General features: G+C 45.6%; 1 protein-coding gene across 1 annotated transcript; it reads right to left on the bottom strand.

Annotated features, from left to right (window-relative positions):
* Positions 1–213: 213 nt before the first annotated feature.
* Positions 214–17,613, bottom strand: P2RX6 (purinergic receptor P2X 6). The gene is made up of 12 exons (XM_035098794.2): positions 17,480–17,613; positions 14,669–14,819; positions 13,830–13,901; positions 12,056–12,131; positions 10,527–10,620; positions 9,357–9,437; positions 8,271–8,412; positions 5,973–6,082; positions 3,803–3,896; positions 2,411–2,476; positions 1,800–1,877; positions 214–426 (listed from the first exon to the last, which is right to left on the bottom strand). Exons 1-12 carry the CDS (start codon positions 17,611–17,613, stop codon positions 388–390), a joined length of 1,137 nt encoding a protein of 378 aa, XP_034954685.2. The 3' UTR covers positions 214–387.
* Positions 17,614–17,861: the final 248 nt, after the last annotated feature.

Here is a 17,861-nt window from a genome sequence, read left to right on the forward strand (position 1 = left end):
GGGTTTGACGGGCTTCCCCCACCCTGGTATCTGAGACCCTCTCCAAACTACAACTCCCAGGGTTGTTGGGAATTGTAGTCCAAAACCTCTTTAAGGCATCTATTTGGGAAAGGCTGCCCTGGGGCTTTCTACCTCTGTGTTGCTGCTACCCTCTGGAGGTTTTGGACTACAACTTCCACCAACCCCAGACAGCACAGCCCTGGGGTTGATGGGAGTCCAAAACACCTGGTTGGAGGAATAAAGCGAGACATCAGTTGCGACGCCAAAGTCTCGGTTTCCTTGAGGGCCAAACGCACCCAAAGCAGGGAGGAGAGATCTTGCCCGTCTGCTGGAGCATCTACCCCACATTAGGTCTCTCCTGAGATCTCTTGCCCGTGGTCTGTAGGGCTATGTGGCTGCGTCAACTTTGGTTTTCGGTGGCTTGGCCTGGAAAAGTAGAACAGGGATCATATTAGAAAGATACTGTGGGCACTGGAAAAGGTTCAGAAAAGGGCAAGCAAAATGAAGAATGGAACTAAAGAAAGGTTGCAGTGTTTGGGACTTTTTAGTTGAGAGAAAAGTCACGCAAGACATGATCGAAGGGGACCAAAGCAGATTATGAGTCCACTATGAGTGAGGCTGAGAAGTGTGACTAGCCTAAGGTCACCCAGCAGCTACATGTGGAGGAGCGGGGAAGCGAACCCGGTTCACTAGATTACGAGTCCACTGCTCTTAACCACTACACCACACAGCGGAGAGTTAAAATGTGGAACTGTCTCCTGTAAGGGCCTCCAACTTGGATGGCTTTTAAGCATGATTGCACAAATGCACATGGGAGATCAGGCTATCGATGGCTCAATGGAGGCACTGCGTGGCTGGAGGCAGCAATGTTTCTGAATACCATTTGCTGGAAACAGCAGGAGAGAGAGGGGTCTTGTGGTCGAATCCTGCTTGTGGATTTCCCATTGAGGCATCTGGTTGGCCACTGCGAGAACAGGATGCTAGACTAAAGGGGCCATTGGCCTGATCCAGCAGGCTCTCGTCGTGTTGTTTTATTTTTAATCTGCCCCCATGATCTGAGGGCTGTGTTTTAGCAGCAAAGCCTGAGGAAAAAGCCTGCAGAAAAGCCTGATTTTACCAGGTAAAAGGTAAAGGACCCCTGGACAGTTATGGTAAGTCCAGTCAAAGGTGACTGTGGGGTTGTGGCACTCATCTCGCTTTCAGGCCGAGGCAGCCAGCGTTTGCCCACAGACAGCTTTTCGGGTCATGTGGCCAGCAGGACTAAACCGCTTCCGGCGCAACGGGACACTGTGACGGAAACCAGAGCGCACAGAAATGCTGTTTCCGCCACCTATTTATCTACTTGCACTTGTGTGCTTTCGAACTGCTAGGTGGGCAGGAGCTGGGACAGAGCAGCAGGAGCTCACTCCGTTGCGGGGATTCGAACTGCCAACCTTCTGATCGGCAAGCTCAAGCGGCTCAGTGGTTAGACCACAGCGCCACCCATGTCCCTCTGCTTTTACCAGGGACACCCCCCAGAAATGAAGTAAAGGCTTGGGGAGTCAGACACCGTCAGATGCACAATCCCTCTCAAAACCCTGACCAGTCGCTGCCGGTCCCCCCAGGGAGCACAAGGGGCTGCTGAGGTTGCGATTCCCCACAGCGGGATGATGGGGTGCGACAGCGAGTGCTAAATGGGACAGAACCGGAGCATGCAGGCAAGGCAGCAGCAAAGGGATGCTTACAACAAAGGGCATGGTGGAGAGAAAAGGAATTCAAAGGCAGCAGCACCAGGCCAGCCCACATCCAATCCCTGTTACCTCCTCGTATTTCTCGCTCCGATAGAATTCGGCTTTTGTATCGAGGTACAACAGGACGAGGTCGCAAACCACGGCAGCCTAGGATGGCAAGACATCATTCAGCATCCAGACCATACCTGCCAAGTTGCTGTCAGAGAAATAAGGGACCGGGCCAGAAATAGCAGACCGGAAGTAGCGCTGCCGCCATTTGGGAACTGGGCGGAGCATGCTCAGAAGTGACATTTGATGCTGCTTTGCCCAGTTCCAAAATGGCCACCGTGCCAGAAGTCGCACTGCAGTCATTTTGGAACTGGGCAGAGCAGCATCAAAAGTCGCTTCTGAGCATGCTCCACCCAGTTCCAAAATGGCCGCCGTGCCAGAATAAACCGGGGTGGGAAACAAAAAAATCTGTTTTTTCAGCTAGGAACAGCTGGAAAAACGGGGATTTCCCGGGGAAAACGGGAGACTTGGCAGCTATGATCCAGACCAGCCTTCGCCAACACAGTGCTCTCTGTTTCTCTGGATCTACAACTCCCATCAGCCCCAGCGGCATCGTACAGCTGCACCACCCGGGGCTGTTGGGAGTTGTAGTCCAAAAGGGCCTCTTTTTTTACTCTACCGGTCATACTTACAGCTCCAAGGAAGGCAGCTCCTGTTCCCAAGTTGACAGCGGTGGGAATGATGCTAAATTTCCCAGCCTGAGTCATAAAAAGAGTGTAGGGTATTAGGGGAGGTGTAGCAACTCGGGTGGGGGGGACACATGTTGCACTCATTCTGGGATTTTTTTGTCTGTCTTTCGTCCTGACCCTGCACTCAGCTCTCACCTGTGGCTCTTAGAAGCTGCCAGCATGCGACAGAAACCACACCCTGGGAAAGGCTTCGGCTGGCTAGCTAAACCAGGTGAGGGTAGCCGACGGGTCTCAAACACTTGGTGAGTTAGGGATTTCCCCTGCATTAACCTACTAAGTCAGGCCACTGGTGCACTGAGATTCTGTGGGCATGGTAAATAAAAGGCACAAATAATTGGGAATATAAGCTTCCCCCCCAACTTTCTGCCTGTGGCGCAACAGAATATATTTTTTTAAAAAATAATTTGTATTGAATTTTACATAGAGAAAAAAGAAAAAGAAAAGAAAAAAATTGAAAGAGAGATACAAAAACACAAAATGCAAAAAAGAAAAAGACAATGTATATCCCCTCTTACTTCTTCCAGCATCTTCCCTTCCCTATTCTTACTATCCTAGTTTATAGTTAACTCTTATCATTTCCAAATCTCATCTAAATATCATAAAATTACATCTTATCTCACATTTCATAACCTTATTTTTAAATCATTCTTACTCATTGTATATAAAAGAGTGAAGGAAAGGTAAAGGAAAAAGAAAGAAAAAAGGCCCAAATTAAAAATAAAAAGGCATAAAACATTATCATCTTCTCCCATTTCTAATCCAAATATTTCGGACTTCCTCATTTCCCCCTCTTGAGTTCCTTATCAATCACTAATTATTGCAGTTTCCAAATCTAAAATTACCTCCTTTCATCCAATTTATAGCTTCTTTTTAACCTTTTACCCATCCTACTTCTCCTTACCTTTATTACCCAATATTCTCTAACCTTTTACCCAAAAATATTCATAATTAATTTTCGAAATCTTCTTCCCCCTTTTTCTTGCTGCCCTAAAAACTAGATCTCCCCCCCTTTCCTTGGAATCGGTGTCTCCAGAGATTTCAGCCAGCTCCGGCGCAACAGAATATTAGGGGGGTGGGCAGGGGAAGGACTAGACCGTGTGAAAAATGAACATAATATTTTAGCGGCAGTTCGCTCATTTTCAGCTTTGTATTCTTGTTATTAAAAAAGCGTGCCTAGACATTCCATTGTTGCGCCCACAACCTCAGTATAAGGTGCCCTTTAGCTCCTAGCTTTCATATCTCAGTTTCTAACACTTGGGGGGCAATGAATGGGATCCCTGCAGAGCACCTCCTCCCCTAGGGATCTGCTGCACATGGGGCCTCAGAGGTCCTTACCTGGCCATGGACTGAAATGTCAAAGCGGATACCATAGAGTTTTAACAGGCTCCGAGACTGCTGGTTCAGGGGGTCCCAATAATAGGAGGCAGTTCTGAAGAAAGAAAGCAGGCAGATGAGCAGTGTATGGGCAGGAGCTGTGGCTTGGTCCACATGCTACTGGACCACGTTTGAGGTTCTTTTAACGATTGTCAGGGCCCTTGACGACTTGGGTTCAAGATACTGCGAGGAGTGCCTGACCTCTCATATTATTTATCTAGTTTTTGAATATATTCACATCCCTCCTTTCTGCCAAGTTGGGGTGCAAGTTGGCTTAATAGCAACATAATGAAATGCAAAGTGGTATCAATGAACTAGCTAAAAACAACCATCAGAACACATCAGAACACATGCAGAACCAGCTATTAAAATGCCGTTTGCCCTGACAGCATCACCTGCGCTTCAGTTTCCAAAGGCTTGTCTGAATAGGAAGGTATAGGAGCGTGGGTGGCGCTATGGTCCAAACCTCTGAGCCTCTTGGGCTTAGCGATCAGAAGGTTGGCGGTTCGAATCCCTGTGACGGGGTGAGCTCCCGTTGCTCTGTCCCAGCTCCTGCCAACCTAGCAGTGCGAAAGCATGCCAGTGCAAGTAGATAAATAGGTACCACTGTGGCGGAAAGGTAAACGGCATTTCCGTGTGCTCTGGTTTCCGTCACGGTGTCTTGTTGCGCCAGAAGCAGTTTAGTCCTGCTGGCCACATGACCCAGAAAGCTGTCTGTGGACAAAGGCCGGCTCCCTCGGCCTGAAAGCGAGATGAGCACCGCAACCCCATAGTCGCCTTTGACTGGACTTAACCATCCAGGGGTCCTTTACCTTTACCTTTTTTTACCTATTAGCCTGCCAGTGGGAGGATAACCAGGAGGGAGCCAGTCTAACTTCTCTGGTCTTCCGGGGAGTCGTGGTTAGTGAGACCCAATAGTTCAGATACCTCCTCATATACATCAGGTGCTCTGTGTTCAGGATTGTGTGCCCAAGGACAGTTAAATAGGAAGGACTTCTTCACGCAGCACACAGTTAAACTCTGGGACTCACCCCTGCAAGAAGCAATGACAGCCACCAACCTGGATGGCTTTAAAAGAGGATTGGGCAAATCGCTGAAGACTATTGATGGCTACTGGGTAGCTTGGGGGTGGGGAGCTTTCAGTGACCTGAATAATGGTGAGTCCTTTCTCTATGATGAGCAGCAGCAGGAAATGATACGGAAAGTGGCAAATGCTGTATGTACAGTAAACCATGCAACATAAAACTAGGAGGGTGAAGGTGGACAGAAAGTGCCTGCAAAAAATTCCAGTTCGTATGGTTTCACTTGGTGCCAAAGTATGTTTTGATAGGACAGACTGGGAAACAGTAGCACCCTGGCAATGCTCCCTGGCAGATCGCTAAAAGAAGGGGATTACCAGACTCAGTTCTAGAGAAAGAGAAGGGCCCTGTTCACATCAGTCTAGAACCAACACCCTCCTACGCAGGAAACCCCCACCATCACCACCTCCCCAACCCCTGATCTGCAGAGGGGATTCGGTTACCCACTGGTGAAAGAAATGCACTCTGCATCTGCTCAGGGGCACTTGTGTCTATCTTTGCTTCCTAAGATGAGGGATGGGGGGACCTTATCTATCTCATTTCCCCAGTCTCGAATTCTCCACATTTCCACATCGGTTTGCATTTTTGGAAAAAGAAAATATTCAACAGTTTTTTTTAGCACGGCTCTTTCCCAATACATATGCAATTTCCCCCAATATACAAATTATTGCAAAGTAGTTTCCCCTGATGCATTTGCGTATGTTGTTGTTGTTGTTGTTGTTGTTGTTGTTGTTGTTGTTGTTGTTCTTCTTCTTCTTCTTCTTCTTCTTCTTCTTCTTCTTCTTCTTCTTCTTCTTCTTCTTCTTCTTCTTCTTTTGCTAACATATACAGTTTTCTGGACATTTCTCGGCATTGCAGAATTCAGAGAAGTGTAGATTCTGAAGGGTTGCTGTGTTTTGTTTCACGTACTGTTTCAATAAGCGTGAATTGGGCGGGTTCGCCTTTAAATGCAAGCAGAATTGAATTCCACAACACCCCCCCCAATCCCTACTTAAGACAGAGTGGCTTGCGCACTGCTTCCTTCACACCCTCCCACCTGCTCCTGTGCCCACCTGAAGTTAAATTTCTTTTCCAGCAGAGTGAAGGAATAGCAGGGCCTGCATTGCAAAGGAGGCTGGTCCAAGTCACAATCCCAGTCGATCCGCAGGCCGATAGCGCCCCCCTGTGTGGGATTCACCAAATGCCACAAGATTAATGGAGGAGAAGGACAGAAGGCACTGGTTAGTCTATTAGTATTGAGCAAACGTTGCTTCAGCATCTCCCCTTCTCACATTGTTCTGAGATAAAGGTCACATCTACAACGCATATTTAACACTTCCCCCAAAGAATCCTGGGAACTGTAGTTTATGCCTCACAGAGCTACCATTGCAGTGCCGGATTTATGTATAAGCTAAACAAACTATAGCTTAGGGCCCCACTTTCTTGGGGGGGGGGGCACAAAAAATACAGGGGGGGGGACTGGATGTACATTTCCAAAATCTATATACCGTATATAAAAATGTAAACTGGGCATGTGGGTGTGTTTCCACTTTTCACCAAAACCGCTTGACCGATTGAGGTGAAATTTTGGCACAACATCACCATGCAAATGTCTGAAGGCTATAGGAAAGTTTGCTAAGACAGATGTGTCACCTACGCCAGGTAAAAACCCCCAAACCCCGTGTTTCAGAACTCACAAATCATACGAAAGTGCATGCTGGGAGCACAGGAGAGGTTGCAAACCAGTGCCCTCTAGTGATGGCTACACTGGTACTGCACCTAGGAAAGCTTCCCTCTCCACAGCATCTCGGCTTGGCTTTGCAGACTAGGCCGCTTTCCAGACTAGGCCGAGTGGAGGTGGGGGCTTGCCTGGGTGGGGGATGGGGGGAGGAGGGGGCGGGATAGGTAATGGGTCAGAACAGGGTGGGGGGAGTCACAGGCATGCGTAAAACAGGGGGACTCTGAAGGTCCCCTGTTCAGGGAGGCTTTTAATGTTTAATAGATTACTGTGTTTTATTTTTCTGTTGGAGGCCGCCCAGAGTGGCTGGGGAAACCCAGCCAGATGGGCAGGGTATAAATAATTTATTATTATTATTATTATTATTATTATTATTATTATTATTATTATTATCTGAAGGGGGACTCTGAGGCTCCATTTAACAGACTGAGCCACAGCAACGCGTGGCAGGGCCAGCTAGTATAAGGTTAAAAAAAACAAATAAAATAAAACCTACATACAGCAACAGTGTTTTGTGTTGTGTAGGCTCCTATGATGTAAATAATGGGCCCCGCCTGCTAGCCTTTTGTTACGTGCAAAGGGCTTTAGATACCTATTTGGTCCATAAATTACCATATAGCATATGTTCAACACAAAAAAACAGTGACAATTTGTTGTTGACAAAGGACAGCTGAACATATAAAGGGCCCTATTACCTTCAGTAGCTTAGGGCCCCATCAAACCTAAATCCGGCCCTGTACCATTGCCAGCACACTTAACAAACTACAGTTCCCAGGATTCTATGGAGGAAGCCACGAGTTTTAAAGAACCAAAATGTAGGTGCTGCAAGCTGTTTAATTATCACAGAATCATAGAATTGTAGAGTTGAAAGGGAATTTGAGGATCATATCGCCCAACCCTCTGCAATGGAAGAACTTCAACTAAAGCATCCCATTACAGATGGCCAGCCAGCCTCTGCTTAAAAACCCCCAGTGAAAAAGAGCCCACCACCTTCTGAGGTGGTCCGTCAAACAGATCTTACCATTAGAAAGTTCTTCCTGATGTTTAGTCAAAATCTCCTTTCTTGAAACTTGAAGCCATCAGAGCAGGAGAAAACAAGCTTGCTCCACCTTCTATGTGACAGCCCTTTAGATAGTTGAAGATGGCTTTATCATATCAAGTCTCAGGCTCCTTTCCCCCCAGGCGAAACATACCCATTTCCCTCAACCATTGCTTTTAAGGTTCGGTTTCCAGACCCTTAATCATCTTGGTGGCACATGTTCCGGCTTGTCAATATCCTTCATAAATTGTGGCGCCCAGAACTGGACACAGTACTTCAGGTGTGGTCTGACTAAGGCAGAATAGTGCTATGACTTCCCTTGACCTGGACACTATACTTCTGTTGATGCAGCCTTGAATGGCGTTAGCTTTTTTTTTTTTTTTGCTGCCTTATGCTGAATCAGACTGTTGGTCCATCTAGCTCAGTATTGTCTACACTGACTGTCAGCAGCTCTCCAGAGTTTCAGGCAGGGGGTGTTCCCATTGCTACCTGGAGATACTGCTGGGGGCTGAGCATGGGATGTTTCCCAAAGAGCCCTGCCCCTCCGCGCCTGCATTCATGGGATGGGTTGCTGAAGCAAAAGGGGAGACCTACCCGGTGAGCCAGCTCCTCAAAGCTCTCCCCAGCTGCCTCGACCATGTCACGAATGCGAAACACGGGGCAATAAGGGTCATCCACGGCATCATATCGACACCCCTTGAAGTAGGAGCCATCCATCGTCTTCAGCGTGTTTGTCCTGAATGAAAGCATGAGAAAAACTGAAGTCTTTGGGAAATGTGTTGTAATAGCAGCATGGGAGAAAGAGCCTTGTGGCACCTTTATTTGCAATAGAATTGTTTCCTATATTTATATGCCACTTAATACTAAAATAGTCGCCAAACAGATGACAAAAACTGCAAATAGCGTACACATGGAGAGACACGCCATGAAGTTGAAATGATGCCATATCATATAACACACAAAACTGGGAATTATAGGGACAGAACTACCTAAATCGTACAGAAACTTATTCATGTATGCTACTACAGCAGCAATAATGCTACTCGCCCCAAAATGGAAAGAAGCAGAAGTCCTAGCAAAGGAAGAATGGATACAAAAACTTATGGAATATGCAGAAATGGCAAAACTTACCTGAAGAATAAGAAATCAAGTTAACAAACTTTTAAAGAACGGAAATGGTTTGTTGGAGATTTACAGATAAATTACAAACAGATAAAAACATTGGCAGGATTATTGTAATAACCTGCAGTTTCCGAAGAGTACTGTATATATTTAGATAATTAAATGAGCAAATGAATTGAATTTGGATATGCAGAAGTTGTATAAAAAAATAAATTTAAGGAACTGCAGAAGGAGGGGGAAGGAAGTTACAATGATTGTAAAATTATTGAAATGCATAAACCTGAAAAGTATAAATAAAAACTTTTTAAAAAAAACTGCAATACAATATATGGTAAAACAGTAACATCCCCCGAAAGCAAGAATCTGAAGACATCTTTTGTGGCACTGCTACAAACTTTGCAGAGTTTCTAGACCACACAGCAACCTGCACAACTTATCTAACCTGTGTCAACAGAGGGCTGGGTGTTGGTGCCATGACTGACATTCCTGTTTGCAAACAGTATCCCAAACCCTCTCTGAAAACCGTCCCCACCCTGCTTTAAAGATCTCGGCCCTTACCTGGAGAAGTTAAACTTGGAAAAGTTGACGGTGTTTTTAATAAAGAGAGTGAAATTCTCCGCTTCAGCCAAGAGTGGTTTCCTAGGTGGGAAACAGAAAATACGTGGGCCTATGAATGCATTCAGGGATGTGGGTGGCGCTGTGGTCTAAACCACAGAGCCCAGGGCTTGCTGATCAGAAGGTCGGTGGTTCAAATCCCCGCGATGGGGTGAGCTCCCGTTGCTTGGTCCCAGCTCCTGCCCACCTAGCAGTTCGAAAGCACATCAAAATGCAAGTAGATAAATAGGAACCGCTACAGCGGGAAGGTAAACGGCGTTTCCGTGCGCTGCTCTGGTTCGCCAGAAGCGGCTTAGTCATGCTGGCCACATGACCCAGAAGCTGTATGCCGGCTCCCTCGGCCAGTAAAACGAGATGAGCGCCGCAACCCCAGAGTCGTCTGCGACTGGACCTTACGGTCATGGGTCCCTTTACCTTTTTATTAACGCAATCAGGAAAGGAACATGACCATTTGGTTTTTGCAACCTGTAGGCTGTTGGGGAATACGTTAAGCTACCTTTCCATGAGAAAGGTGGATGTCTGATAATACGTGGTGGCTGATTTTTTATTTATTTATACATACATCATGACATTTACATGTTGCTTAGTTGTAAGAAGTAGAAAAAAACCTCAAAGCAGTTTACAAAAGAATGAATCAATAAAACAGTTAAAAGCAGCTATCTAAAACATTCAAAAAGTAATTAAAATCAAAGATTAGCTAAAAACAATGGCACCAGCCTACATATTTGTTAGGCTTAGGTAAAGAAGTTTTTAATTTGTTTTCATTTTTTAAAATGATTTGGGCAAAGTTCTCTCTTGGAAACCAAAAATAGTGTTAATTCCACCACCCACCACCCTACCCCGAAGGTGGCTTGAAAGAGGAGTTGGTACTTTTTCCTCTGCCTAAACAGGTTCTGAAGGCTTCTGGTATCATCTGGAAAAAAACCCTGCAATGCCTATTTGACCAGCAATACACCTTGTGGGAAGGGCCACCAACTCTCAACCAAATTTCTTCTTTTGTTAGCAGCTACTGCCTGTTCCCTATCTGAAGATGTCTGCCTGGCTTGCGGTGGGTTTGGGGGACAGAGATACAGATAGCCATTAAAACAGGATCAAAGAGGACAACTTCCATACCTGGACAAGCTCTTGTTTTCCACCGGACACCACCCATAGATCTCACAGGAATTATGGGATGCATCGAATGGGACACACTTCCCTGTTTTTACTCCTGCAAGAGAACCGAACCACATCTCAGTTATGTCTTCTTTTTACCGAAGCCCTTTATTCCTTTCAAGGTGCATTGCAGCCCAACTCCCTCGTGTAAGGTATTGCTTTATCCTATATTTTTGGAAACCACTTAGAGGTTTTCTGACACTCAAGCTATATGTGCATGCTGTTAAATGAATGAAATTGGGAAAAGCAGAAACTGAGAGATACTGAGATTGACATATTTGCCCATTAGACCCTGAAAAGCTCAGATAATCCTGAGCTAGATGGGCAAATGGTTTAATTCACCATGAAGTGGCTTAATCTGCTATATGTTTTAGAAAATATTTGCTATGCATTTCGACACCTCTTGGAATAATGTGGCCAAATTTTGCCTGCTGGTTCCTGAGATACAACCGGGTGCTGTTTTGAATCAAGGTGGCTGACTGAGCCTTTCCAAACTGCACTGATTTCCTTTCCCCCCTATAGTTTGTATTAAATTTTCTGTTTACATTTTAGAATATTCATTTAAACAACCATAAAATATCAATGACTTCTTCTTTTTCGATGGTTCATTTTGCATAACATAAATGCCTGCATATTTTACATAAACTAAACCATTCAAAATTCCATTATTCTGTCCATCAAAACTTATTTACACTGTTGAATTTATCTTAATGCTTGCCAACGTTTTCAAGTGTACACAATTCCCCCCCCCATATAAACAATAAACATTTTCCAATCTTCTTTAAACATATGTTCTTCTTGTTCTCTTGTTCTATATGTTAGGTCTGCAAGCTGCGTATATTCTATCAATTTAAGTTGCCATTCTTCTTTAGTTGGGATCTTGCTCGTTTTCCATTTTTGGGCTAACAAAACACAGGCCGCAGTAGTGGCATGCATAAATAACCTTTTTCGACACCTGGGAAATTTCTGTCTGAATTAACCCCAACATAAACTGCACAGATTTCCAATTGGCATCGATGGTTTGGAATCCTTCAGCAACAACAGGTAACGAGGCTGGTAGTAAGAAATCGAGCGGTTTTTGTAACTTGTGGCAAGGCTGGCTGCTTTTGGGGAATGGAGGGAAGCATGCAGAGGAGAAATCTAAAAAACAAGAGAGAAGCTTCCCCCTTCAGATATTATTGGACTACAACTTCCATTGGCAGGGCCGGCCCAGTACATTTTGCCGCCTGAGGCGAAACGGAAAACGGCTCCCCCTGCTGCTGGTTGGGGAAGGCTGCAAGAGAGAGCCTTGCAAGCTGTAAATGCTGAGAAACTGGTGCTAAATTCGCCGTTCTGATGTGGGTGATGTGGAGAGCAGCGGGTAGGAACCATAGCTGCCAAGTTTTCGCTTTTCTCGCGAGGAAGCCTATTCAGCATAAGGGAAAATCCCTGTAAAAAAGGGATAACTTGGCAGCTATGGTAGGGACCAGGATTGAAACAGACCTCCTTACCGTTTCCGTGGACCACCGGCTGTCCTGGAGAACAGTCCTGATCTCTCCTGCAATACCCATCGGGGATGGAAGGGTGCTGGCGGAGAAGACAATTGTTGAGAAGGAAAAGCATCTGCAGGGGAACCCTGTGAGAGGGTCTGCTTGGCATTCCATTATAAAGCTCTAGTGGGACCTGTCACAGGGTCTAAGGGCAACTTGGTCGGCCCCTTGCTGCTGCGATGATGTTGAATTATCTGAACCAACACACAATAAGCTGGTGTGACGCCTAAAGGTAAAGGGACCCCTGACCATTAGGTCCAGTCGCATACGACTCTGGGGTTGCGGCGCTCATCTCGCGGTATTGGCCAAGGGAGCCGGCGTACAGCTTCCGGGTCATGTGGCCAGCATGACTAAGCTGCTTCTGGCGAACCAGAGCAGCGCACGGAAATGCCGTTTACCTTCTCACCCGAGCGGTACCTATTTATCTACAGTGGTATGTCGGGTTACAGATGCTTCAGGTTACAGACTCTTCAGGTTACAGACACCGCTAACCTGGAAGTAGTACCTCAGGTTAAGAACTTTGCTTCAGGATGAGAACAGAAATCGTGTGGCGGCGGCGCAGCAGTAGCGGGAGGCCCCATTAGCTAAAGTGGTACCTCAGGTTAAGAACAGTTTCAGGTTAAGAACAGACCTCCAGAACGAATTAAGTTCTTAACCTGAGGTACCACTGTACTTGCACTTTGACGTGCTTTCGAATTGCTAGGTTGGCAGGAGCAGGGACCGAGCAACGGGAGCTCACCCCGTCGCAGGGATTCGAACCGCCGACCCACGTGTGCTGCCTACAATGATGCAATATGGTTATGATTTGGGCTGAGAGCAGGCAAATGGTTGGGAGGCTCGGGCAGGGAGGTCAAACTGCACAGCAGGGGTGGGGGAGCTCCAGACTGAATACGGCCCCCAGAACTCTCTATCTGGCCCTCCAGAAGCCACACAACCCCTTCGAGGCCACGTCTCTCCCAGGCCTTGCCTTGCACTCTCCTCAAGAGTTTTAGTCTAGCTGGGACAGGTCCTGTTTTATAAACAAGAAAGGTTTGTTTTCATTTCGTTTAATACTGTATATAAAGCAGAGAGGACAATTATAATAACCGATGGCGATCAAAAGATGAAAAACAAAACTGTAAAGTAGGGACGTAGAATGTGTACGGTTGCACGTGGGTTAAAATAACAAAGTCGAAGTAAAATCATGTATGATCTAGTTGAGATTCTTGAATTGCATGGGGTTGGACTAGATGACCCTCAGGGTCCCTTCCAACTACTGCAACCCCTCCAACAACTAAAGGACATTATTGGCATTTGCAAAGGAGTGCAATACTACCTGTGTAGTAATTTCAATGAGTTTCAATTGGTAGTTTTCTGCAAGAAAACTGAAAGCAGATTTTAAGGGTTGCGATTCCCAAATTTTAGTCCAGTCCTTGGGAAGAATTTGTGTGCCAATTCTAATAATTTTTCTATTTGTCTATTAATCTAGTTTCCATATCTTTTTAAGGGGCTGGGGCGTATCCTTGAACCCTTGCTTGCCTGGATAGAGAATGGCATCAGATGTGATCTCTGCCTTGGATGCGACCTCTGCACTGGAACCAATTTGTTGTACAACAGTAAAATTTACATTTGTTGCTCCACCCACTTTTGCCTCTGACCCCGCCCACCACTAGCATGTGGCTTCCAAAAGGTTCCTCCCTCCTTGCAACTGTAGAGTAAGCAAAAAATTACCTATAAAGAGAAGCCAGCAACGTACCTCTGGACATGATCCTTGCACTTGCTTTGGAGTAGCAATGAAATTGGTCACCACAAATAACATGTTTTCCCCCTGTGAAATGTTTCAAAATACATACATTCAGTTGTTGGTTGTTGTTGTTGTTGTTTTTTTTTATTGAAAGAAAAAAAAAACATAGGAAAATTCCATAATGTTACAAGTATTACAAAATAAAATCTATCTACATTACCAGTTTTTCCGTTTCTTATCTCTTTTTCCTTGTTGCAATATTCCTCAAATCATATTCTTGGTTTGACTTCCAGTCGCTGTCCGCTGTGAGACTCATTTAGTTTCTCTATGTACAATCCTTTCTCCTCAAGTTCTTATAATTCCTTTTGTACACAGTATCACCGATCATACCCATTTATCTGATTCTTTAATACATACCAATCAATCCAAGACTGTCCTAAAGACTTCGTCATTATTATAAGTTTCTTGTAAATATTTTCTAAACTTATCCCATTTTTCCATAAACTTTTGTTTCGAATTCCCCCTTAGTTTATCTGTTAACTGAGGTTGGTTGTTGTTTTTTAATGCCCCCAATTTTTTTTTTTTGATATGCATCTTATTGGTTTTATTTTTGGCTTAATGCTATTGTTTGTTTTTATATGGTACAGTGCTGAATTTTTAAGAAACAAAGTGGTTTATAAAGGCTTTAAAGTAAATAAACAACACAACTTTACCACTATTAGTAACTTTACCACTACTTTACTACTGTTTGTAACTTTTACTCCTAGTAGTAGTATTAGTACCACAAACTTTCATATGGCCTGATCCAGATGGGTAATTCTTTTGCAGTCACAAGTCCAAAGAAAGGATACCTGGGGGGGTTTCACGTAATCTGCCACATCCCAGAGTCGGTCCCCAAGCTCTCGGACGCGTGTGACAGAAATCCCTTTCAGTTTGGTGATCACTGAGATGTGAGGGTCAGTATCTTTCTCCTGGTAGCCCTTTTTTGCTAGAAACACCCACCTGCGAGGCAGCAGAAAGAACAGGGGTCCAAGATGCTTAACACGCACGCTTAAAAGAACCCTCCTTCCATGCTCCAGATACATTGCCCCACCCTTGGAGATCATCGATACAATTGCCTCAGCATTTCCAGGTGGCTGCAAGGAGCAGGGCCTTTTTCTGTGGTGGCACCCCTGCAGTGGAACACCCTGACCAAGGAGCTCCTCAACCTTACTCATTTTCATCCCTTCAGAGATTAGACTATTATTTAGTGTTCGACTATGTGTACAAAGGATTCTGCCCTTTTGAAGGCCTTTTCTAACTTTACAATACCATAAATAAGCATGAATTTAAGGTCCTCTGCAGTAGGGAACCCCAGGAATGAATGCAGCCCTCCACTCCTCTCTATCTGGCCCTCGGATGTCTCCCCAGCCACATCTCTCCCCAGTCCTGATTCATGCACTGCTTGGGCTCAGCTACGTTAGTCAGAAAACAGCGTCTTGAATGTGTTATAAACATGCTACACCAGAGGCTCCAGAGAGCAAAAATAAAACAAAAAAAAATCTATGCGATTTTCCATAGCGGTTTCCCCCCCTTTTGTTATAACAATTTAATTTCTGACTTCTTTATAGCGTTTCCCCCCTCCCCTGTGTGTAGATCCACCCCTTGAGTGTGTTTTGCCTGTCTTGAACTCTTCGTTTTGTTTTATTTTATTTTATTATTATTATTTTATTAGTCTTTCCTTATTTCTTGGATGGAAAAAAAAGAAATGTAATAATGTAATAATAAGGGATAATTTTTTTATTTTTATTATTTTGGTTTATATCAATTAAGTGGCATTTGTGGTTGTATGGTTTATGATGTATGGAAAAATGCAATAAAAATTTTTATATATATAAAAAAGAGACTCTTTGTTTGGGAGGAAGGTTGCGAGAGCTGCACAAGTGTGTGTTGAAACTAGCCTACTGGGAAAAGGGGAAATTTGCATTTGTTGCTCCACCCACTTTTGCCTCTGGCCCCACCCACCACTTTCATGTGGCCCTCAGTCTGGAAGAGGTTCCCCATCCCTGAGCCTCAGCATGCACGATTGCAATAACTCATATCAGCCAGATGGGTGGGGTATTAAAAAAAACAAAACTATTATTATTAAGCCCTGAACTATTTCCCTTTGCAGCCTTCCTTGAACCCGGTGCCTCACAGTTGTTTTGGACTGGAGTTCCCATCTTCACTCAGCACTGGCTGTGCTGGCAGAGGCTCATGGGAGCTGTAGGCACCACACACATACTCCATAAAAGACGCCTGGAACTGTAGTTTGTTGAGAGTGTTGGGAATTGTAGCGCTGGGGTGGGTAATATGCTTGGGGGAGGGAGGGAGGGGGAGGCTTTAAATGTATGGTGCGTGCACAGCCTGAGTCCAAAAACTGCTTTGAGGTGTTTTTTTGTTTTACAACCCAGGGTATATGAATGTTACCAAATAAATAAATGAAATTATTTACTCATTTCATAACATTTATACACTGCTTGATTGTAAAAAAAAAACACAACCCTCAAAGAGGTTTACAAAAAAAGATAAAACAATAAAATTATCACTAAGAACAGTAAGATTTCCAAAAAGGTAAAATAACAAAAGACTAAAAGCAGATTTAAATTTGCACCAGCTTTCTAAGCACCTGGGCCAGCTTGTCTAAACAGGAATGTTTTTGTCTTTTATAGCAGGCATTGAAAAGAACACAATACAGAGAAGGTGCCGGCCTTATGTCAATAGGCAGGGAGTTCCAAAGTTCCAGGGAGGGGAAGACTGTGTGTTGCTTCCCATTCAACGAAGATCCCTCCTCTTCAGGGAGGGGGGACTTTGCGGGCGGGACCTGCTCTACGCACCGAGCAGGGGGGCGTGTTCGGCCCCCTGCTCCACCTATACCTGCTGCCGCGCTCAGGGCCCTGGCTGGCCAATAGGGCCAGCTTGTGGGCGGGGTTACCGGCTTCAAAAGAGCGCGGCAGCCTACAGATCTCCCCTTTTGCTGCTGCTCCTCATCGGATCTCCCGCCCACCCTCCCTTTAGGTCTTCCTTTAGGGTGTTCGCTTTGACCTTGCTATGGACTTGGCACCGGCCTCTTGGTTTTTTCGCCTACCTCATAGCAATTCGTCACAACTTCTTCGGTATTTGGCGGTAGGCATTGGAATATGGAGTTGTCTGGTGTGTTCGAGGACTGGTTGTGGTCATCATCCAACCCTCCTCTTATAGGGGTATCCGCCTAAGGGATCCGGCGGTCGTGGATCCCGTCCGACGCCCTGCTGGTGGCTAGGGCCATGGCACGACCCCGGTGACACCAGGGGGAGCTTTCAGTTGTATTTGCATCAACAGGCTCCTTGCTTGGGGTGTTAACCTGATTCGACCCCCCGCTGAGCGGGGTGGAGTCATGCTTGCTAGAGAGTCCAATGCCTAAGCCAATACCTCTCACTTGCTCTAACCAATAAAGTTGTGGCCTTATTCTACCCATTAACTCAAATACCCTGTGTCACTGTGTCTTTCTTTCTCGCGGGGGGGGGGGCAGGTCCTCGAACCGCAATTCACCTCCAAGCTGGCTGCTGCCGTCCACCAGCTCACTAGCAACATCTCAGAAATGTCAGTGACTTGCGATTTCGAAGGCTTCTCAACACCCGTCTCGTTGCTTCTGCAGCTCTTACCCGAGGATGTAGCCCACGATCCCGAGCTGGATCAGGCGGTGCAAGACTCCGACCTTCCTGTTCCTGGTGAGTGCAAACTTCTCTGTTTTATAATCCAGAAAGCCGAAGCAGGGATGGCTCCAGGAATCCCCCATGGCCGGCTGTGAAATCCCAGCAGCAGGAGCTGAGGAAGGACGCCACCTCCTCCTGGCCTGCTGCCCAGGTAGAGAAGAGCAGGCAAAGAGCAGGCAACTTTTCAAAAAATGTCGAAGACTTGAGGATCTGTGTCAGCATCTTCCAAAGTAGCAAGGAGGGGAGGGTAAAATGAAGCTGGCCTGCTAATGGGCTGCTAAAATTGGAAATTGGGGTCAACAAGGACGTGGCTGTTGTCTCAATGGGAGAA

The sequence above is a fragment of the Zootoca vivipara genome, chromosome 17 (assembly GCF_963506605.1).
Source record: "Zootoca vivipara chromosome 17, rZooViv1.1, whole genome shotgun sequence".
Classification (NCBI taxonomy): domain Eukaryota; kingdom Metazoa; phylum Chordata; class Lepidosauria; order Squamata; family Lacertidae; genus Zootoca; species Zootoca vivipara.